The 25,425-nt window shown below is 36.1% G+C and overlaps 1 protein-coding gene across 1 annotated transcript in view; it reads right to left on the reverse strand.

Moving 5' to 3' along the window:
• Positions 1 to 25,425, reverse strand: part of IFT80 (intraflagellar transport 80) — a 107,570-nt gene that overhangs the window by 80,551 nt on the left and 1,594 nt on the right. The window contains exons 2-5 of the mRNA XM_028504881.2: positions 16,452 to 16,535; positions 13,032 to 13,253; positions 4,225 to 4,335; positions 563 to 631 (exon numbers count right to left, since the gene is read on the reverse strand). Coding sequence (XP_028360682.1) covers positions 563 to 631; positions 4,225 to 4,335; positions 13,032 to 13,253; positions 16,452 to 16,488 — 439 coding nt within the window. The 5' untranslated portion in view covers positions 16,489 to 16,535. The remainder of the gene's footprint in view (positions 1 to 562; positions 632 to 4,224; positions 4,336 to 13,031; positions 13,254 to 16,451; positions 16,536 to 25,425) is intronic.

Raw genomic sequence — 25,425 nt, forward strand, 5'->3', positions numbered from 1 at the left:
CCCCAACAGGAATGACCATTTTATAGACTGACTCTACGGGCACTTCTTCCCAATTAACATAGAAAACCGAGGGGCTGCTCTAAGTAGCTGCAGCTTACCGAGTTTTGGGTCATCAGGGCATCTGCTCCCCTCCATTGTATAGCAATTCAATATACAACATAGTTTAGAAAGGGTGATAATATTATGAAGTGATTAGGACTTTTTAAGTCAGGAGAAACTTAGTATTTCCAATTACTATTATTCACTTAAGCAGATACTAAATCCTATTCTAGATGGGATATGTTCATAATGCTTCAGAATTATTTATATAAGAACCATTAGCCTTTAACCATATTTGTATGGATTCACTAACAAAGAAAAAGTTCTTGAGTATTTCGTATATTTCTTGGCTTGAGTAACACAGGTACCATAGTCCATCAGGCAACATGGAAAATAAGAGGAAGAAGTGTAAATAGAAATGAGATTTTTAGCTTTTGAAACTGACCAAAATCAGTCTCAGAAACGATATTAGACTATTGTTAAAGGAAAATGCTAAGACATTTTTATTTATTATAATACATACCTTGCTGAGCTAAAGTTGATCTTAGCATTCCAGTCTTTGACCAGATTTTTATTTGTCCATCTTCTCCCACTGTAAAGAGAAAATGATAATTGACATTTTTAGCTACAAGAAATAATTTAAATTTAAGTATTACATTTACATGTAAAAATCAGTAGTATCTATATTAATGCATATTTAAAATTTGGTCAAAATTCATTCTAATTAAATAATAGTGCTTCATAACTGTAAGATTTAATTGAAATTTTATCAAAGTATCCTTCCATAATAAAAATTGTTACTTTTTAATATTAGAAGGCTTATGAGTACATAATTGAAATAATGCCTTCATTTTCACTGAAATCTCCATCCTAGAATTCTAAGAAAAGTACTTTCAGTGCAATAAGATGAAGTTACAGCTGAATTCCAATGACCTGGGGGCTAAACAGATGAAGCAGTAGACTACTTTTTTAAACAGTTTGCCTGAAGGGTTAAAAAGAAAGAGGAAGTTGTAGCTAGAGAGAGTTATTGGTTAACAAAGGATTTTTACTTCTTTCTTCTCAACTTTCAAAATGGATGACATCTGAACACCCTCATGCACTGAAAAAGAAACCACTGAAAAAGGAGAAGTTGAAGAAACAAGTAAGAGAAAATGACAACTCACTGAGAAAAGTCTGACAGAAGGCCCGGGGGATGGTGTGGTGATTTTAAAACATATCCACAAATTGTTTGTTGTTCCTCCTCTGAAGAGGTGGAATTTAATTTCTCCTTCCTTCAGTGTGGGCTATACTTAGTGACTTGCTGATAATAGAATGGTAGAAATGATGGAGTACAACTTCTGAGGGTGGGTCATAAAATACAGTGCAGCTTCTATCTTGTTCTCTCATGGATCGCTCACGTGGGGAGAAGCCAGCTATCTTACTGTTAGAACACGCGAGCAGCTCTATGGAGAGGCCCATGTGGTGAGGAGCTAAGGCCTCCGCCAACAGAGGAACTAAGAACTCTGGCCAACAGCCACGTGAGTAAGCTCTCTTGGAAACAGATCCTTCAGTCCCAGTCAAGCTTTCATATGATGGCAGCCCTGCCTAACTTCTTAAAAGTCTGGGACAGAACCACCCAGTTAAACTGTTCCCTGTCTCACAGAAACTGTAAGGTAATACGGGTATACTATCTTAAGTCACTAACTTTGTAGGTAATTTGTTATAAAACAATAGATAACTACTACAATAGGTGAAGAAGAGAATCCCTGCAGTAGGGCAGGAGATGGGAAAGAGATAGAAGAGGGTAATGGTCAGTTAAATGGGAATATTTTGACTTTTAAAATTTTAAAGAATTATAATTTTTAGGAAAAAAGGAATTATAATTTTTATTTACATTCTACTTGAGCATTTCAAAAGTATTTTTGACAGAATATTCTCCATAAGTCATGTAGGAAAATTAGTAATAAGACTTCCAGCTAACATGGAGTTGTACGTAGATACACTTTGCCTCCTCACACAACCAAAAGAAGAACAACAACAAATTGAAAAACCAAAAATAACCAGAACTGCCAGAAAATCAACCTGTATTGAGTCTGACAACCAATGAGTTAAAGAAGAAACATTCATTCAGATTGGTAAGAGAGGAGGAGAGGACGCAGGGCCAGGCAATGGCTGGAGGACCAGCCGGGCAAGGTGGCAGCTAGCGGACAAGGCAGTCCCACGTTTGTGCCAGTAAACTAGGAGGAACATCTGGGGAGCAAGACAGACCATGAAACCCAGGGTTCCAGCGCGAGAAATTAAGCTTCAAAACCTGACTGGAAAAACCTGTGGGCATTGTGGTGGCAAGAGGAACTCTCAACCTCACGGGAGAGTCCATTGCAGAGAACCAAGGGGTCCTAGAACATACACAAACCCACCCACCCTGGAATCAGCACCAGAAGGGGCCAATTTGCTTGTGGGTACTGGGGGAAGTGACTGAAAGCTGGCCAGAGCCCCCAAGCAGCACTATTCCCTCCGGGACTCCTCCTCCACATATAGTACCACAATGCAGGGCTTTGCAGAGACAAAAAAGTATGGCCCAAATGACCAAATGAAAGAACAGATCAAAGCTCAAAAAATAGAACTAAGTGATGAAGACACAGCCAATCTATCAGATGCAGAGTTCAAAACACTGGTAACCAGGATGCTCACAGAAATGGTTGAGTAAGGTTGCAAAATAGAGGAAGAAATGAAGGCTATGAAAAGTGAAATAAAGAAAAATATACAGGGAACCAACAGTGAAAAGAAGGAAACGGACTCAAATCAACAATTCGGAGCAGAAGGAAGAAATAAACATTCAGCCACAACAGAATGAAGAAACAAGAATTCAAAAAAATGAGAAGAGGCTTAGGAAACTTAAGGACAACTTTAAACATTCCAACATCCAAATCATAGGGGTGCCAAAAGGAGTACAGGAAGAGCAAGAAATGGAAAACTTATTTGAAAAAATAATGAACGAAAACTTTCCTCATCTAGTGAAGGAAATAGACATGTAAGTCTAGAAAACTCAGAGAATCCCAAAGAAGTTGGACCCAAGGAAGCACACACTAAGGCACATCATAATTACATTACCCAAGGTTAAACATAAGAAGAGATGCCCTGGCTGGCGTGGCTAGGTAGATTGAGTGCCAGCCTGTGAACCGAGGTGTTGCCGGTTTGATTCCCTGTCAAGGCACATGCCTGGGTTGCGAGCTAGGTCCCCAGTGGGGGGCATGCAGAAGGCAGCCACACATTGATGTTTTTCTCCCTCTCTTTCTCCTTCTCTTTTCCTCTCTCCAAAAATAAATAAATAAAATTTGGGGGGAAAAAGATAAAGAGAATCTTCAAAGCAACAAGAGAAAAGGAGACAGTTACCTAAAAAGAAGTTCCCATAAGACTATCAGCTGATTTCTCAAAAGAAACTACAGGCAAGAAGGGGTTGGAAAGAAGTATTCAAAGTCATGAAAGGCAAAGACTTACATCCAAGAATACTCTATCCAGCAAAGCTATCATTTAGAATAGAAGGACAGATAAAGTACTTCCCAGATAAGGTAAAGTTAAAGGAGTTCATCATCACCAAGCCCTTATTACATGCAATATTAAAGGGATTTATCTAAGAAAAAGAAGATCATCAAAAATATGAACAATAAAATGACAACAATCTCATAACTATCAACAACTGAACCTAAAAAAAACACACACACACAAAAAACTAAGCAACTAGAACAAGAAGAGAATCACAGAAATGGAGATCACATGGAGGGTTACAGGTGGGGAAGAGAAGAAAGGAGAATGAGGTGCAGGGAATAAGAAGCACAAATGGTTGGTACAAAATAGACAGGGGAAGGTTAAGAACAGTATATGAAATGGAGAAGCCAAAGAACTTAAATATGCAAACCATGTACATGAACTAAGGTGGGGGAAATGCTGGTAGCAGGGGGGTTGCAGAGCGGAGGGGAATAAAGGAGAGGAAAATATGGGACAACTGTAATGGCATAATCAATCAAATATATTTTAAAAAACTAGTAATATATGACATTCTCAATTATAACATTATATAGCAGCCTGGATCATTACTGCCAATTATTTACTGTTAGTGAAAGATGGTTTCTAAGAAAATATTTTCTTCCTTTGAAAATTTTTCTTTCAAAAAATTCATTTAACCTGTTATTTTTGCAGACAACTTACCTGTAACCAATGCCGTTCCTTCATAATTCCATCTTCCTGCAAGTACTGCTCCACAGTGAGCTTCTACACTTTTTTCCACTCTTCCTAACTTAGAAATCAGATGAAATTTACCTGAAAGAAATTATACTTGAGAAATCTATTTTATTAAATGAATTTGTTCAATCAACAAACATCTGTTGACTATCAACTACTGGACTAGTTAGCAGAGTGCTAGCCACTAGAGACAAAAGGGCAACAAATATAAGTATTCTTACTCTCAAGGAACACACAATCTATTGGAAAACAGGCACAAAAACAAAATTATAAAACCTTGAAACAAGTGGTATAAGAGAAAATACGTAAATGATGCTATGATAATTCAGAGGGACAATAAAACTTGCCTCGATATGGCCAAAAGGAATGCAAAGAAATGTCAAGAAAGCCTTCTATTTAAGCATTTTTGTAGGCTTGCATTTTTACAGGGGATTGAAAAGCAGGAGAAGGTGTAAAGGAGAGGAACCAAGATAGTGAAACGGTTTTAAAAGATAAACTGAGGCATATTTTAAAATTTTAAGAGTTTCTATGAGCAAAAATTGATTCTAATTAGAGCACCAAAGCAGAAGTGGTTAGGAGCGCTCCCCTGATAGGAGCTCAGAGAGAGGCTTTTATAGGCAAAAGGCAGAAGCCCAGTAAGGAAATTACTGACTATAGCTTAAAGCCTAGTTGGCTGTTCATGTTTCGTTGTCCTTCGGTTTCAGTTACGTAAACTTGAGGCATTTATAGGCTTAGACTTTGGTTTGCACATGTGGACTGATAGCATTAGAGTCACCTCAGTCTAATGGCCTCCTTGTTTAGTTAATTTAACAATTAATGATCCCACATTTTAAAATACTTGCCTTATATGATGTTATATTGTGGCAGGCACCAGGTAGGCTATCTGGTTCCCAACCCAAAAAGTTCACAGAGAGTGAGCCAAAAGTAAGTTACAGTTGTTTGTATGAAAAAATACAATTATTAATAACTAATAGTACAAGAATAAACTGTGTTTCATGTACCCGCAACTGTATACCTACTTTTGCCTAACCCCATCTTCAGGGAAAAAGTTAACAAACTGCATCTTTAAAGTACAGAAACAAAGTATATAAGAGATGTCAAGGGGATAAATCAACTGTGCAAAGAGTAAGTATTACAGGAATCTGAGAAAAGATTAGTGTGATTTTGAATGATCTTGAAGTCTAGTAACACATAGATTGTGTTATTAGGTAAATTAAGTGCAATGAAATTAAAAATGTTACCCAAATCAATACATATGAGGTCTGTCCAGAACAAGTCCAGCCATTGTTAATATAACAAGAACGGTTTACACAACATCGATCTACACAACATCGATCTAACCCGGCAGCCAAGGAGAGTGGACTGGAATATGCATGGATGAACAATAATGACTTCACTGTGCTAGTCAGTGGGGGCAGTAGATGCCATTGAGTGAGCATGTGTACTGTGTGATTATCACATTCAAAATGACTGAGTAGAGCAATGAATCTGCATCAAGTTTTACATTAAGCTTCAACATTCCTCTGCAGAAACTACTTGGATGATTCAGAAGGCCTCATCTATGGGCAACTGGTGATTGGCAGCTTTATCAAAACAATGTGCCCACTCATGCATCACGTCTTGTGCAGTTTTTTGGCAAAATATCAAATCACCCAGGTGACTCAGACCCCCTACAGCCCAGATTTGGTGCCCTGCAACTTCTGGCTTTTCCCAAAGCTAAAATCACCTTTAAAAGGAAAGAGATTTCAGATCGACAATGAGATTCAGGAATATAGGATGGGCAGCTGATGGCAACTGGGAGAAATGTGCGAGGTCTCAAGGTGCCTACTTTGAAGGGGACTGAGGCATCATTATCCTGTGTAAAATGTTTCTTGTATCTGTATCTTCTTCAATAAATGTCTCTATTTTTTACATTATATGGCTGGATACCTTGTAAACAAACCTCCTATATAAACTTGTGTATACACCTATAATTTTGGGCAGGGCAGTAGAATAACATGGCTGCCTAACTAATTTTACCTCAGAAGATTTATTTTGTTTCCATTCATTTTTAACTTAAGGCTTTCAAGATCTGGCTTAATAGTAACTATTCATTAAAAATATATTTAAGTCAGATGCTTAAGATGGCTTTAAAACATTTCTCTGGAGAATCTAATACAGATAGTTTTAAAACATTTAACACCTAGCACACTGTGGTTCTTTCACTGACCACCTATCCACTCCCACCAACAAAGTCTTTCCCTCTTTTTTACACAGTGTACATTGTTTGTAGCTCTGTTGCATCATTTTTTATTGGGCTGTGATTCGTTTCAGGGCATGGGGCCATGTCTTAGTCATATTTTTTATTTGCAATATGCTTTTACATAATCAGCATTTGTTAAATTTAACCAACTCAGCAACCATACCCAGTAACTAAAAATAAATACATTTTTTAAATGGACTGCTTTGATTGTTTTCTTTCTCATTCATTTTCTAGCACTTCAACGATAATCTACCCTTTCCTTTGATCCAACCACCCACTAACACCACCGACACCATCTACTTTTCCCCACACCTTCCTTTTAATTTTATAATTACCTCTGGGTCATTTTTCAATGTAACAATTACTTTGAATTAAACTGTGGTACCATTCTCTTTATGATACCAACTTAAAATTACAGACAACATACAAGGGAGGAAATCTCAAGAGAGGAAACTAAAGATGACATATAATACATGGAAAGCTAATCCTGTGGCCATTATTTACTTAATCAGGTCTGTTTCACTAAATGTTAGCATATTGCCTAGCACAGAATATCCACATACTACACAATTACTGGATATAATGAATAAATCCGTCACCAAAGAAATTATCCAAACTCTTAAACTAGAAATGAAGGGTCCAAAATTGCCTTTTAATCTATTCCATATTTCAAAAATGTGTTTTGGTCAATATTTCTTATTATAAAATACCAAATACTGACTTTCTAACAAGTGGTAAAATTATTTGTGCTTCTTATGGCCTCACAAAAGATGTACCACATTTTGCCATGTATGTGCTCCCATGTATAATGTGCACCCATGTTTTTGTGCACATTATACATGGATTATTATACCCATTATTGTATCCATGGTATGTAATCCTTATACACATGTATAATAATGTGCATCCTTATTTTTCCCTCAAAAATTTAGGCAAAAAAGTGAGCATTATACATGGCAAAATACAGTATATTGGGATAACTAGGGTCAGGCTCTTTGCATAGATTTGGCACTTAATAAATCTTTGGCCTTTGCATATTGGCTGATTATTATAAATTGCTTGAATAGCATACCCCAGGGTAAAGCATAAATATGTTACATATATCAGATATTTAAAACTGATAATCACTCATTTTTAACTCTTTTGGTTCTTCTTCTCCCCAGATTTTCTATAACTTTTTAAAAGTGCAAGCCCAAAACTAGAGATCAACTAATTTATTTCCAATTATTTGCTAGGGGTGGGGTTGGAAAGATAATATAACCAATATGATTATTTATTAAACAATGAATAATTTGGATAAAAACATGGGTATTTAAATTCTGGGGTATAAAATTAATCTCTTGTTATTGCAGATAAACTAGAAAGAGGAAAATGTTATAAAAAGAAAGAACAGAGGGAGTAGATTAAAGTTATATGAAACACATTTTTTAAAATTAGAAATGCCTTAAGAAATGTCCATGGAAACCTAAGAAGGCTTGGAATAGGGTGTTAGGAAAAAAGGGCACATGAACACTTTTGCAGAATGCTTAATAGCAGAAATGTTTTGGCAGATGGTTGCAAAAAGCCACAGAGATCAGTAACTGCTAACTTCTGATAAAAAAAATAAATACACAAATTCTTTTTAAAGTGGGTTTTAAAATGGATGTACTAACTAGTAAGAGAATATAGGGGTTATTGTAAGATATCTAATACAATGTAGGAAAGTATCAAACATAACATAAACATATGCTTTCACTAAACATAATTTAAGGAGTGTTTTCTGGCTTTACAAGATCTTATACCAGAATTCCTTAACATAGCAGCTCCCCTAATGCATTTTAAATAATTCAATTCTTTTTAAAATGTAAATTTTTAACACATTGTTACAGAATGTCTCCTCTATAAAGTGGAATACAATTGCATGAAATGTTCAAAAAAAGGAAATAATATTGAAGAGAGAATTACTGGTCAGACAGAATACTTGGCAAAGGGCTGCTTTATGTGCAGGACCTGCCCCAAACCCAAGGATGTCTTCTGAACATCACCAGTATGACCACAGAAGAGGGAGGGGGATGGACAAACTCAAAAACTGTAATCTTGTCTGACAGGGTAAAGGTGGAAAACTTAAGAGGAGAAAGTTGGTGGCAACTAGAAAACCTCTTAGACAATGAATTAAATCTTGAAGAGAATTTATTTTTAAAGTATAAGGTCAACATCACACAAATTGAAAAAGCCCTAGAAATCTATGGTACAACATTATTTTAGTGGTTAACTATGCTGCATGATCCCATACAAATGTGTTAAGAGGGTAGATCTCGTGTTATATGGGCTGTTTTGAAAACCAGAATAATAGGTTGGGTTTTTTTTTAAATTAAAGTATTGGGTTAACACAGAATATGGTGCTGGTATCTCCAACACCTCAGATCTTTAACTGGCAGGAAACTCCTCGACCACCTCCTAATGTCATCCACTTTCTTCTCCACTTGAACGTTTCTTTTTCATTTCTGGATGCTGGTTTGTCTTACCCTTCCACTTCTTTCCTTTGATCTATCGTCCTTTCCCTTCTGTTTCATCAGACCCCAGACACTCCTCACCCTGGCCCAGGAGAAAATACTCAACTGCTCTGCTCTGGTTCTCTCTCCTCCCCACAACTAGCTGCGGCGTGTTACCTTATCTGCTTTTTTATACAGTACGCCCCAAAATAAAATTAAACATTCTAGTTTCTCAAGAGTCATAATGTATGTTCTCTTATTTAATCTTGCAGATTTATCTTTTAAATTAAATTTTTTAGACTTTTTTTCCTATCAGAAAGTGTTTTATCTAAAGCCAATGTGAAATAAAGACCCAAGCAATTATTCTTTAGTTAAGTAATTAAGTAATCTTAATAATTTAGGGAACACTCAGACAACAGGAATTATCAAAACTAATTAGATTTACTATTCATATTTAGCAGATAAAATTCAATTGTCATACTGTTGAGTTTAATAACGAAAATGCAAAGAAAATATATGATATGCCATCTGCTGTGTAACTTATTTTAAAAAGGTGAAATGAGAAAATATACATGCATTTGTTTATTTCTGTCAAAAGAAATCCAGGAAGAATAAACCAGAACCAAAAAGATTAGCTACCTGGAGGTAGCTAAATAGAAACAAGATGTATGGGATTGGGTGGGTGAGGGCAGTAATACTGCTCTGAGTAAGTATATTTTTTAATACAATTTTGACTTTGTGGAACCACCCACGTTAATGTTTAACATACACAAAAAATAATCAAATCAACAAGAATGGAAGAGAGGAAAACCTTAAATGAAAAACAAACAGAAACAAACATACTTAACTGTATTTTAAATGAATGACATAGCACGTAAGCAGGGGAAATGCAAGTAACTTTTGAACACAGGCCTTTGACTCTATAGCCTCAGTGTAAAGAAAACAACAGGAGACAAATAATGAATTTGAATTAATTTTTTCAGTAGTATGGGTTGGCAACTCTGAAACAACCTACTGTGTATTGTAGTATTGAGCAAATGACTAAATACAGGGTCCAGCACAAGTAACACTTTTTTTATTACAAAACCTTTTATTACAAAATCATAAGCATGTAATTCTGTAACATAACAATATCACACTCAAGCACACCATATAACATTTTAGGTGAACTGTTCAAATTAAAACTTCAAGTTGTTATACCCATATTATTACCCTACCAACCACACTCAAGCAGGTATTACTTCTGCCAGACCCTGTATATGGGGAATAATGAAAGCCAGGCTTTCTCACGGTTTTCAAACATGGAGAAAAAGACACTAGAATTAACCTTGTGGTATTGAATTAGAACTGGTGGCATCAGAATTAACTCATGGTTGTTAGCATGAAAAAAAAAATGGAAGGAAGAAAGGGAGGAAGGAAGAGAAAGAAACAGGTGTAGATATGTTTTTAAATATTCATTTATATTTGTAATTCTTAGCTCAGTCCTCTGAAAGGGCCTGGAAGTATACACACTCCTTTGAAATGAGTACATCTAGCACTCTCATCTTAGTTTTTAAATACCATTAAGCACCCCCCCCCCCCAAAAAACAATAAGATTTGGGTGCTGGGACTGGAAAAGTGCAATATGAGCCTAGAACACCTTGTGCCAGCAAAGAAGTGCTTCAGAAATGATGAAGACACATACCCTACCCTGCCAAAAAACACAAATTTTTGAGCTGGCTTAACAGGGCTCCCAATGGCCAAATCTGGGACAATGTTAACGTCAAAATTAAAAAATAATGGTAACAGTATACTCAAGAAATAAAATAAGAATCTATGAATCTAAATGACGTAAGCAAACAAATAAATAAATAGCGGGGAGATGGGAGGCTCTACCTTGCAGCAGAAAACCAACTAAACAATGTGGAAAGAATTATGAAGTTTTTAAAAATTACCAACTGGCAACCATCTTAGTAATAACTCAGCCAAGAATCATCAATAGATGCTAAGATAGTGGGAGGAAGTTTGAGGAGGAGGAAAAGAATATTTTTAAATGGTCTGAAAGTGGTATTTCACAAATTATTTATTAAAAGAGAAAAGTAGTAACTATAGTAGATTGACTTAGTGAATAGGCCTTTTGAATTAATCAAAGTTAAGATCACTAAAAATGGGTCAAACCAGCATCATGAATCTCCCAATATGATACCCTAAGTATTGATGCTAAAAAAGTGTAAACTACATCTAATCATGAGGAAACAGCCACCAAACACAAATTGAGGAACTTTTCTACAAAAATAACAGGACTGTATTCTTCAAAGCTGTCAAGATTAAAAAAGAAACATTAAGGAGTTGCTCCAGATTAAAGGAGGCTAGAGAACCATAATAAAAGCAATGTGTCACTCAGCACCAGAAAAAACAAATTTCTATAGAAGACATTATTAGGACAATTGTTAAAATTTTAATATGAACTATAGATTAGATAGATAATACTATTGAACCAATGCTAAATTTCTTGATTTTGATCAATCTATTGTGGTTATATAACAGAAAATTCTTATTCTTAGGAAATACATTAAAGTATTTACAGTTAAAGGGCATGTCTATAAGTTACTTTCAAATGTGGGGGAGTGGGCAGAGAGAGAGAACCAATGATAAAGAACATGAAACAAAATGTTAACAATTAGTAAATTTAGATTAAGGATATGGAAAAGTTACTCGCACAACTCTTGCAACTTTTCTGTGAATGTGAAATTAAGTAAAAATTAAAAGTATTTTTATTAAGCCAATGCTTTATCATCTGAGGCAAACTGAATTCTAGCTGTGGTTCGAGCTTCTAAGCACCAGGCACTATAATAAGTTCTGTCTGTGAAAGTCATGGAGCTGATGTGCTTGTCTGCCATAACGTCCCTTCTCCGTTCTGGTTACAAAAACCCTCTTCTCTTTGCTTCCCTTTCCACAGCGGCCTGAAGCTTGCTGTGCTCAATCAGTGTCCCCTCCCCTGACCAAAGTAATTTACTAAGTGATGGGCAAGTGACCCCATGATCTCCCACCACCCTCTCTACTACTTGCCTGCAAGAAATATTTAGGGAGAAGCACTCTGCTGATATTTCTTTTCTAGTACAATAAGACTTGGGCTGTGGGCTGCGATGATGCTCACTTGGTAGGGGCAGCCTATCTAAGACACGGTAAGAACAGGGGCCTGATGCAGCTGTGCTTAAAGATCTATCCCTGGAGCTAAGTGAACCAAAAAACTACATCTGTGCGTAAGTGTTAACTGAGTGACTTTCTATTACTTTTGATGAATGTACTCTTAATTGACATAGTGGGTAAAGTGTCATACAGACAATAACAATTCAGATTATTTATTTTACTTTTATTTATTTATTTTCAGAAAGGGAAAGGGAGGAGAAAGAGAGGAAGAGAAACATCAATGTGTGGTTGCCTCTCACACACCCCTTACTGGGGACCTGGCCCACAACCCAGGCATGTGCCCTGACTGGGAATCGAACTGGCGAGTCGTTGGTTCACAGGCCGGCGCTCAGTCCACTGAGCCATACCATCAAGGGCCAACAATTCAAGTCATTTCTAAAAAAATTAAAATATTCCCTTAAAAAGTAGAAAATCATGCTTTTTTATGTACCAGTAATAAAGCTATGATCAAGTTAAATAAATCTCCAACTCTGTAGAAATCAGCATGTACTAGAAAATAAAGATAGCTTACTAAATGGGTATGTGTTGTGTCCTTACTTTTAGTGTAGTTATGTCATGAAGTTAAATTTGAAGAAATTATAAACCCAAACTCGTAACAGCTTAATAACTAGTACAAGAGCACAGAAAAAATAAAGCCAAAGGCTCATATTCAACCCCATGATATACCAGTTTAATTCACATTCCTTCATGACAATAGTTTTATAGCTTGTATTGTACACAAATCAATTGACAAAACAGAAAATGGACAAAATGTGTGGATGAAGGCAAACAGATCCACAAATACCAGTTTGTAAAACAGCTCCAAGCATAAAAGTCAAATTAACATGATGTCTTTTGAATACAAAGAAGAGCAAGTAACATCAAAAACTTACCATCAGAACTTGTGAGGACAAAACTTTCTGCCTGAGTTTGTTTCTTTGTGCCTAAACTTTTTGGAAACCAGTGAAGATCTATTGGGTAAATATCATCCGGGAGCTTTACTATTTGACTTGTTTCACTGGTTAACAAGTTCCACTTCACTATTTGGTGATCATCACTGCATGAATACAGTTCTTCAGCAGTAGTCCAGCCCACGCAGCTTACTAATTCTTGATGTGTCACCATGTTAAGGAGACATAAAACACACAAAAGTCTTAAATTTTAAATAATAAAAGACTTTTCAGATGCAGATTATAAAATGAGTATAAAATAGAATGAAACATTTTAAGCTTCTAAATGTAGTTACCATTTTATGACTTCATATACTTTCCATTTAAAGGAAAATGTGCATCTAATCAAAACAGTTGTAAGAATGAAAAGCAAGTTAAGAAAACCAGATGCCAACAAAAAAAAAAAGATGACTACATCGAAATATGAAAATTGTGTTACAAGATATTCCATAAATAAGGCCAAAAGATATACAAAGACATTGAACAGATGAAAAGGTACGAAAGGATATACACTAAACTACTGGGGAATAAATAGGGAGAAAAGGGGGTCATACTTTTTTATCTACATATATTTGTATCATTTAAGTTATTAAATTAAGCATGTATTATTTTGATAAGTTCTAAAAAATCAAGTATTAATCGAGTACTGAAATCTACTAGTAAAATATCTGCTTAAATTACACATTATAATAACAATTTACCTAGGAAAAAACCTATAGCTTAACAGCTGAAACTACAATCTTACCAAACTTATTCACATTAAATTCAGGAAATAGTTCAATTAGAATTTACTTTATCTATAAAGTGTATAATGCTGGATAAGATATGAACCCTAAATTTCTTACTTTATTTCATCCATTTTTGGTCTCTGATTTGTCTGAAAGATTTCTGATAAATCAAGAAGCCCTCACTTCCTCCATCAGAACGGGCTGCTTATCCTAGCAGAACGGTGTCTCTAGAGAAGGCATTTCAGTTTGTTGTTTATGAGGGACACTTTCTATTGCTTATATCTGGAATCCTATATTACAGATCATTCCTAGGTGGGTTGACCAATCCTTTTACTTCCTCCTCTTCTGGTCAGTGCTTTCTATTAGCTTATCTGAGCATTCAAAAACTTCAAGGAGAAAGAGACAATGTGCCATAATTATTCTGGGATGTTCTAAGATTTTTAATACTTCAAAACATGGCAAATTAAGCAAATGACCAAAAAAGGCTAAAAGAAATTGTAGAAAGATTATAACAGTCTAAAGATAAATAGGTAATAAAGTGGAACTGGAATACTGGTAAGTCAAAATATAATCTAAACAAAAGAGACCAGGTAGCTCAGTTGGTTAGAGCATCATCACAATATGCCAAGGTTGTGTGTTATGGTTCGATCCGCAGTCAGGGCACATACAAGAAGCAACCAATGAATACGTAAATAAGTGGAACAACACATCTATGTGACCCCTACTCCTTCTTCGCTCTCTAAAGTCAATAAATTAAATGAATAAATAAATAAAGGATATCTTTAGACCATTACTAAAAAAATTTCTATAGCCTAAATGATGCATTTTTTTAAAAAAATTATTTACTCTTTATAGAGAGGGGATGGAAGGAAGAAAGAGAGAGAAACATCGATGTGTAAGAGAAACATCAATTGATTACCTCTTGCACATCCCTAACTGGGGACCTGGCCCGCAACCCAGGCATGTGCCCTGACTGGGAATTGAACCAGTGACCTTTCGCTTCGCCAGACATCCAACCCACTGAGCCTCACCAGTCAGGGCTATAGCCTAAATAATGTTAGGTAAGAGCTTTAGAAAGGGAGAATGTTAGGTAAAATTTAGAAAAGGAGAAAACAACACACACACCAAAACATAACACATTAAGCTTCTCCTTACATAAACTGCTAGAGATACACATCAGATGTGCATGATATATCTTCAAACCAATAGGACAACTGCAACTATGAGGGAAATGAGAAGACTACCAGATTAAAAAAGTCTAAAAAGACTGCTATGAGACTATTACTCTTCAAGCTTGAAAAGAAAGGTAAACACAGATAATGGACATAGTCAGAGTCTTGTGAATGGCACGAACCTTGTATATGGTATGATTGTATATGGTATGATTGTATATGGCATGAATAGCTGAGGGCACACTTTGAAAAAGCAGTAAAAATGACTTAAGTAGAAATAAGAAGGATTATATCTTCACTTAGAAGAAGACAATATAAATTCAAAAGATGTGATCAAATGTCTAAATCAGTGCTTTTCTATCTCTGAAGAAGGAACACGTTTTTCTTGATTTCAAATCTGCCTCAAACATTTCATAAGATAAAATAAAAATGAATTACTAAAAAAAGATCTTATATTTGGATGGTGTCACAATGTCAAATTGTTACAAAAATTTTTTACTTCTTACTTTCAATTCCTGTAACTTATCCCTTTATAGGCCTGTAATCAAGTCTCTAGATCATACTTTTAGAAGCAGCGGTATAAATAAGAACGAAAGTAGAGGGGCCTCCCACATGTTCCTGAAACATAACTGGGAATCCTGATGACAAACTACGGGGTCACGTGCCCGAGAAAACTTTATTTATTTACTTACTTACTTACTAACTTACTTATTTATTTTAAGTTTATTTTCACCCTGCAAATCACTGTATCAAATCAGCTCAGCACTGTCCCGCTGGAATAGCAGTTTCTTTTTCTTTTTAAAAGATTGTATTTATTTATTTAGAGAGCGGGGAAGAGAGGGAGAAAGAGAGGGAGAGAAACATTAATGTGTGGTTGCCTCTCATGCTCCGCCAACTGGGGACCTAGACCCCAACCCAGGCATTTGCCCTGACTGGGAATTGAACCTGCGACCCTTTGGTTCACAGCCCACACTCAATCCACTGAGCTATACCAGCCAGAGTGAGGAAATATATTTATAGCTGCCATTTTCCTGCATGAAATAATAAAGGTCAGATTTTCCCAGCTCGTTCTCCACTTTATCATGAGTATGAATAAATAGAGCAGAACTCATTTAAAAACATACTAGATCGCACTAGCAAAGAAAACTTTATTTGGTTAAAAAGAAAAGTTTCTCTTTAAGATCTTACTAGACTAAACAAAACTGTTTTTTATGTACTTAAGCACAGTACTTAAGTAAAGTAAGAAAAATGTCAATAAGAATTTGAAAGTAAGATTTAGAGCAAATAGTTTACTTTGGAGAATTACCTGCAACACATGATCTCAATATTTCAAAACAATTTAGCTAAGCTACCATTAAAGGAACTAAAAAAAATTATCCAAGTAGAATACAAAATAGAACGAAACTTTTAACAACACTCTAGTAAGATGATCCCAGTATGGTCTATAAGTGTTAAAAGGATATGCTTTGGTTCTTTTAGAAGAGATATCTTCAGTCTCATGTTTCCGCTTTCCAGCAAAATTTTAAAATGCAACTTGACTGTATTCACTGTAAAAAATAAAAGTTAGGGGGGAAATAGAAAATCTGCATTAAAAAAACCACATGTACACAAAATAAATACAAGCAAGCAAAACACCTAAGCACCCCAAGGACACTGAAACACACTTTCAATCCTGCTGGTATTAAAGATGGAAAAGAGGAAGAAAACTAGTCAGTGTGCTAATCCTGCCAAAAGGTGATTGAAGGCCTTGGGTTGGACCCCAGAGGTCCTCTACACCATGCCTAAAACAGTCCTACAAGTGCAGAACACCACTAAATCTGGTCAGGTAAATTATTTTCAAAAGCTATCCTGAGGTCAAATCAAAAGATTCTGTAAACTGGGAATCCTCTCAATGGCAAATCAATGTTGGTCCTGTTGAATACATTAGTTCACATCCCAAGGTCTGATCAAGGACTAAGATATTAAGAGTCTTAACTATGGAACCCACATGGAAATATCATGACATCACTGACCCAGCGGTCCAATCTGAGATTTACATTCTATTGGAGGTAGATAACGCCCTCCCCCAACAGTTAAGGTTGCCATAGTGGCAATGTGAAAAACAAGTGAGTTATTTAAGGCAGAGGTAATAAATCCCTTTAAAAGTTATATAAAAAGCACATAAAGCCCTGGCTGGCGTAGCTCAGTGGATAGAGTGCGGCTGCGAACCAAAGCATCGCAGGTTCGATTCCTAGTCAGGGCACATGCCTGGGTTGCAGGCCACAGCCCCTAGCAACCACACATTGATGTTTCTCTCTCTCTCTTTCTCCCTCCCTTCCCTCTCTAAAAATAAATAAATAAAATCTTTTTTAAAAATCACATATAATTGACAAATATATATATTTGACACACAATTATATGTAATTGACACATATATTGACAAATAAAAATTTGGAAAAAGACTAACTTCCCCTCCCCCCAATAACCAAGTCATCAAAAGATACAAATCAAGAAAATGCTAACCTGTCTAAATTCACTTTATAGTTACGAGATTCTTTCTGAGTAGTCTCACTAATCTAATAAGAAAATAAATAAGAGTCATTAAAGGAACAAAATTCTCTTCACCAACTATAAAATTACTGCTAACTAGATGAAAGAATGTGCTGATAAGAATTCAGTAGGCCTCCCTCAGATAACTTCTCATTCCCCCCAGTCCAGGAAGACTTTTAGATCAGCAAGGTGCTAAATATAGCTGCATTTCAAAGCGCCTTTGTCACTTATTCTACTTGTAAATTTGTTAGATTGGAAGGAAAACGTTGTTAAAACCACAGAAAAAAATCTGAAGTTTCATGGTCAGCCAATATGCAACTAGAGTAAGAAGACCTCTCTCTTCCAGTTCACTCAGAAAGATTTCTGTTCAACACCAGAAGTATGAAACTGTGTACGGCAGCCAGAGAAAGAATACAATCTCTCCCTGGCACACTTCACAGGCTCGTTTTTAGTCCCTAGGAGCTTCAACATTTTTCTCAAAACTTCTTCCTCCCTTCCATCAGAGCTCTTCTAATTAGAGAGGGAAAAAGAGTAAACACATTTATAAAATTCTGCTCTTTCACAGTAATTCAAATTCTCCCAGTTTATAAGGATTTTAAAAGAATAACAGCAGACAATTGTTGCTTCTGGAAATGACAACACAAGAAAATACAGATAAAATCTGAATATACATTTCAACTAGAAACTTAAAAGATCTTTGACAAAAAGGCATGACGTAATCTAGATCAAAATACCTCAGACATGAAATCCATAATAATTAGGAAGAATTTCTCATTTTTTTTAACGAAAAAAGAATCTGCAACCATTCGGAAACAAGGTGCCAGGGAATTACAGAAAGAGGAGGGTGGCATTCTAACACTGGGAAGATTCTCCCTTGTTCAGAAAGATCTTCCCCATACGTCCTGTTTTGCTGAGATGATTTGCATGAAGCATATGTGCATTCAGATGTGAAACAAAATAGAGGAATAATGAAAATGTAGTATTAGAACACAGCCAATTTGGAGAAGTGCAGAGCTGCCCGAAGGCTGTGTTGAGGCATTTTTATCTGTCCAAAGGCACTAGCTACCAAAGAGCTGACTAGTCAGTGGTGTCTGGGGTGGGATGGGGGAAGGGGGAATAATAAAGAGAAAGTTTCTTGAATACAGATAACTTGATCTACTTCACAACCTTGTATAGGGAGTACATGGGAGCAAGTACGCCTTTGCTACAAGAAATCATTTATAAGTTGTCTAGTGTGGATCAACATTCACCAGGCTTAAGAGAAAAAAATGTGCTCAGCAAACCCCAATAGTCCAGCTACCAAAATATACTCCAAATGTGACTACTTCACAGCACGTCCATCATAGTTCAAAGCCACCATCATCCTCTGCCTTGACTACTGCAGTCACCCCAGAGCTGATCTTCCTCCTCCTACACTTACTCTTTTCAAACTCTTGTACACGCTTTTAAGGGTAAGTAAGATCATGAAGGCCAAGTATGGCTAAGACAGAGGGAGTGAGGGAGTGGCAGGAAGTTGACATTTTTAAAGTGTCAGTATGGATAAGTACATTTAAAACAAACAAATAAATAGATAAATTAAAACAAAGCAAGGATGAACATGACTGGAAACAGACCAGCTAAGATTTTAAGAATCTGCAAAGTGGCTTGGATGTGGAAGGCAGTACTGGTACAAATGATAAGAAGTGGTCATATTCTGAATATATTTTAAAATAAGATTTCATAGGATTTGTTGATGAACTGGGTTTAAGAGATAGAAAAATAAAATAGGACATTGAAGCTTCAACGGGCAGAATCGAGTTGCCATTTACTGAAATGAGGAAAATGTTAGAAGGGATGATATCAAAAATTCTGGTTTGGATATGTTAAGTTTAAGGTGCCCATGAGACACCCAAACAGAGAATTCAAGGATAAATAGGATATACAAGTCTGGAGTCAAGGAAGACGACAGATCTGGAGATAACAATGAAATATCACTATGAAGGTTGTCAGCACAAAGATCATGTTCAAAGCCATGGATGAGAATTCCCAGCTACGTGAAAAGGTGGTCGCTTCAATGGCCTAGAAGTCCTTCTGAAGTCTGAAGTATTGTTTGCACTAAGATGCTACAGGAAGTGAACCAGAGAAAAACAAGTGGAGACACATAATCAGATGCTTAAGACAGGTTTGGGGAGTGCTGGTATTGGTAATGATGAGGTGGGTTAAGACTGTGAAAAGTAGGTAGCCAAAGTCAAGGAACTGACAGGCCAGGGAAAGGGATGGATTGATTTGTGGGTATTAAATTACTGAGAATAAAGCCCTGGCTGGCGTAGCTCAGTGGATTGAACGCGGGCTGGGAACCAAAGTGTCCCAGGTTCGATTCCCAGCCAGGGTACATTCCTGGGTTGCAGGCCATAACCCCCAGCAACCGCACATTGATGTTTCTCTCTCTCTCTCTCTCTCTCTCCCTCCATCCCTCCCTACCTCCCTTCCCTCCCTTCCCTCTCTAAAAATAAATAAATAAAATCTTTAAAAAAAAATTACTGAGAATAACGAGAAGAATAGTGGTGGAGACGGAGACAGATTATTCATTAAATAAGGAAAAACACCTGAGATCGGCAAATGACTGTAGGAAGGCAGGACAGAGAATGATCTAATCTGGTAGGACTCGTTTCAAAGAGAGTAGGGGATTTTAGAGAGGAAAAGGGAAAAAGTATCAATTGTCTGGATACACTAATGATGAACAAGGGAGGCCTGGAGGCAAAATAGCCTCCACTTGAGAGGACCATGGGGAAAGCAGTTTCCTTAGGAAACATCCAGATTTAACTTAGACTACGAAGGTAAAGAAATAAATTAGGGTAAAGGTTGAGGACACAGATTTGGCTAATGATACACTGTGAGTTCAAAAGGTAGAGTGAGTGGTAGGATTTAGATTGGAAAGAGTTCAGAATTTGGAACAGTTAGTGGGAAATGGTCAAAATAGGTGACTGTCCTCCAATATTCATTTATCCCTACTTATGTGATAGAAAAATCTGAATTTTTGCTACATACCTGGTCGGTCACCATACCTGTTTCTCCAGCTGCCCTAAAAACCAGGTGTTGCCACACAGGACATTAACAATCCTGAAACCCGCATGGGAATGTTACATCATCAACCTACGGGTCCAACCTGGTATTTACATTCTGTGAATGTAGATAACACTGCTCAAAAGTAATGGGCCCACACAAGTAACTCATTTACTTTTTAAGGAAGCTATTTATAAAAGTTATTAAAATCTCAGCATAAGTGGAAAATAAAAACTTAGAAAATAATAGTAACACTCTCCTTGCTATGCCATCGAGGCCATGTATAACACAGTAATAAGATGGAAAGAACCAAGACTCTTGGCCTCTTGGAGGGTCACATCAGTCCTGTACCACCTATTCAGAATTTTGTGTGATAGAGAATAAAGTTTTATCATGTTTAAGTTACTGTCACCAATAGCTAAACCTACTGACCAACTAATGCAGGGAACTAAGAGTGTTGAATTAAGAGTCCTTACATCCCTGTTTTCTGGGAAAAGAAAACAGGGGTGTAAGGTGTGATAGAATAGTCCCAGTGGTCTCTTAAGGGAAGGTGGATAATCAATTTACACTGTAGCCTCCTTCCTGGAACCGGTCTCTTAGGTACTATGTAGTGTTGATGGAGATAGAGCAAAGACCAAGGTTTCCCAAAGAAGGAATTCTGCTTCCAGACTGAAAAAAGAAATTTTGCCTGAATTTTCAGCTTTACAACTCAAGACTACAATATCAAATGTTTCTCTGGAGAGCCCTATTAGGGTTTATGTTATGGATATATGTGTTTACAATGTGGAACATAGTTAGAACTAAAAGAGAATTAAGTATTAGTGTTAAGAATTAAACTTAACATTATGCTAATTGAAATAAGCCAGTCACAAAAGCACAGATACTTTATTATTCCACTTGTATGAAGTATCTAGAGTAGTCAGATTCATACAGACAGAAAATAAAATGGTGGTTGTGAGGGATGCGGGGAAGGAGAACTGGGGAGTTATTGTTTAATGGGTACCGAGTTTCACTTCTGCAAGATGAAAAGCGTTCTATGGATGGATGGACGTGATAGTAGCACAATACGAATGAACTTAATGCCACTGAACTGTACACTTAAAAATCGTTGCAATAGTTTATCAAAAACCAGAAAATTGTATTTAACAAATAAAGTAGAGATAGAAACACTAACAAAAGCATAAAGTTTCAGCAGGAAGGCATGATTTGTCAACAAGACTGTACCTATAGATAAGAAGAAGCAGAAAAGCCTCAACAGTGAACAGGAATGTGAAGGATAAATAAGAAACACAAGAGCTAGATCATAAGGACATTAATTCCAAGTTCTTTCAAGGTCATTTGCATATTGGCTAACCCTGTGTATTGATATTAATAGTTGAAATTAATGGTTTGTTTGTAACTACCCAAGGTCCTATTTTTAAAAGTGCAATTTTTATCAACAATCTTCTTAACTGACAGCTCTAATCAGACTTCTCGGTCTCATTCCCAGAAAAGAAGAAAAGGGAGAGAGGTAGATCTTTTATTCAGACTGGTCCCATCATAGAACTATACAAGAATTCTCTTGTATGACTGGGAAGAGAGAGACAGGCTCACTGTGCCCAGGGATAGATTCAAAGACACAAAAAGCAAAGGAAACAGGTTTTCAAATACCAGTATAATTCAATTACAAAAGACTTCCAACCCCTACCACACTCCAATTACCATATGCATTTGCTCAAGTGTAGTATATACTTGTGATATTTACATTTCCTTGCAACTTTATCATTATAGCTAGATCTTGCAAATCATACTTTAATATTCTTTTCATTGGTTATGCTTATAATCCTTTTGCAAGGTGCCCTAATAAATGCAGGATGTTTATTTTTATTCTAGCCAATAAACCATGTGATTCAAATATTGAAAAATTAGTCATCTTTAATTCACCTTTTTAATTCACCAACTAGCATAAAAGAACCACACTCAACTGATATATAGAGTGCTATGCAACTATTTAAAAAATAAGATGAAATGTGTATATGTTGAAACAGAATGATGTCTATAAATAAATGCAAGAGGTATACAGGAATAATATATAACTCAATCCCTTTCGTGTAAATAAAAAGGGATATATATTTAAGCTATTGGATACTAAAATATTTTTCTGGGAAGATATACAAGACACTTAATGGAGATGTCTGTGAAAACAGGGGTACTGGGATGAGAAGGGCAGCTTTTAATTCTCATTTTACATGTTTCTATAGTGTTTGAAGTTTTTTTATTTTTTTAAAGATTTTATTTATTTATTTCCAGACAGAGGAGAAGGGAAGGAGAGAGAGGAGAGAAACATCAGTGTGTGGTTGCCTCTGGCACACCCCTCGTTGGGGACCTGGCCTGCAACCCAGGCATGTGCCCTGACTGGTAACCGAACCAGTAGCCATTTGGTTTGCAGGCCAGTGCTCAGTCCACTAAAGGACACCAGCCAGAGCTGTAGTATTTGAGGTTTTAACATGTTCATAGCATTTTATTTATCTATACAGTCATATATTTATTATAGAATTAAGTGAGTGATAAGATTATGGCCCAATTATATTTTTCCTTTATGCATTTCTGCATTTTTTAAAAACACAATGTTATTTTTTCATAAGATCACCATTCCCATTCTTTGCAGTCTCTATTACACTTGACCCCTTTCTTTTAGTGACCCTGTCCTAGTGACCTCACACATATTGTACACTGTTTTCTTCCTTATCTAAAAAGGGGTTAATACCTACTTCAGATTGATTATGATGATTACGTAAGTACATAAAATGTCTAGTAGAATGCTGAAATACAGTAAAAACTTAAGCATTGTTACCTATTTATGGTGCAAACTGGGGTTTTTGTCATCCTGCATATATTCATTCTTGTCCGAGCTACAAGGAATTTCTCATGAAATACAGACTTCCTCACTCTAAACTCTTGTGGCTTGAATAGAGTCAGCATGAGAGCCAGACTTCAGCCAATTAGAGAATTCCATTCCCTTTGCACAGAACCTTCTTCAAAAATGGCCCAGGACTTTTATTCAAATAAATGGTGGGAAAGAAAAACTCTTCTTACCCCCAGTCTTTAATTTTAGATTTGAGGCTGGAGATACTGTAGCTATCTTACCACAGCAGGGACTCACCCCAGAGCTGCCAAAAGCCACCATGTGGAGCCTGAGAATAGGAAGACAGTGGTATGCAAAGCAGAGCAAAGACAGAAACCAAAGCCTGCTGTCTTTGTTTGAACACTGAATCCAGTTATGCTCACCTGATTTTTGGTTATGGGAGCCAATTTTTTTTTTCTTAAAACAAACAGGATTGGGTTTTCTGTCACATGTAATCTAGAGTCCTACCAGAGACATTACTACGATTCTTTCTTTTTCCTAGATTCTAAGAATGACAATTTTCTGATGTTATCCCCTCTTCACTCACAACTTTAAAAACCTAGCCTATTTTTAGTGTTCCAACTATTCTTACAACATTATCTCATCCTATTTTCTCTCTGAGCTATATTCTCTACTGCTACTGCCCATGGGATATACACATATATCTCCATAATCCTAACAAACATTAATTAAAAAAAAAAAACAACTCATCTTTCCAAATGGTCCTTCCCAGAAAATCTATTCTGCTTCCTCATTTCCTATTTTTTCTGCATTAAATTAGGTGAGAGTTTCAACAAGGTTAATGTGCTTGGGGACCTATATTATCAAGAGGGATAGTCACTACTATCTGTCCTGTCTATATCCAATTTATTAACCTTAAACAATAGGCTCTAAGTACGCATACATCACTTACATAAGTTCATGTTTATTCATTTTGATTTAGTAGTTAATATCTAATTAACTCAAATATTTAAAAACACAAACTTGACTAATATTTTTAAACATTTACCCGCAAAACTAGTATCACTTTATGAAATGTTGTGACCACATTGGAAGGCAGACAAAACAGATATTGTAATAATGACAAAATCATGCACTTAAAGAATTGCAAATGTGGGTTTTAATTCTAATTCCAACTTTTTTCTGAACTTATTTCTTCTTGTGGAGTACAATTTTACTTTTAAAATGTAAAAAGTGTGGTTCTCTTCCCTGGCTGACTGAAATTACAGATAATGGTTGTTAGATAATTTTGGACCAGAAAGATGAGACTTATACTTTCTGAAATGATTATAAACTAGTCCATTTCAATTGGACGAGCCTCTTCTTATAATTTGATAGTGTTGATTTCATGAGAAGTATCCCAGGTATTGGCGGGGATTATTCAAGTCTTTATTTCTTGTGACTCTCAAAGCACTTCTTAATTTGAGTCCTATTTTCACTCTAGATTTACGTATAATCTGTAGCTGTTTATTCCGGATGTCTTTTCTTCATAATACAATCTGGTTTAAGCCTGTTTTGAAATATTTGTTGTGAGTGGGGTATGTTAGGTTCAACTACATCTAAAGCCATCAGTCACTTTATTGATTTACTGAAATTACATTTCTTTCTCACCAGTCATTAAGACCTACTGTTATTTAGAACAATCATCAAAGGCAGTAAAACTAGTGTTTGTGATTTAGCCTTCTTCCTATCCCTTCATCACTAATTCAAAGATACAAAGAACAATATCTGACTTAAAGAGTTTACACTCTTAACTTTGTACATTAAAATCTATAAAAGCTATAGATATTAGTTCTCCCAAATGTGTCAGGATTTTTTCCATTCTGCTACATAGGGATTTCTGACCTCACACATGGAGGACTGTACAGTAATAATCTAAGCCATGCCTGATATGTCTCTTTTGCCTTTAACACATCCCACCTAATAACTATTATTTTTTTACCAAGTCATTCCTTAGCACAAACTCTAATAGGTATTTCCTC

This window comes from Phyllostomus discolor, chromosome 2 (assembly GCF_004126475.2).
Source record: "Phyllostomus discolor isolate MPI-MPIP mPhyDis1 chromosome 2, mPhyDis1.pri.v3, whole genome shotgun sequence".
Classification (NCBI taxonomy): domain Eukaryota; kingdom Metazoa; phylum Chordata; class Mammalia; order Chiroptera; family Phyllostomidae; genus Phyllostomus; species Phyllostomus discolor.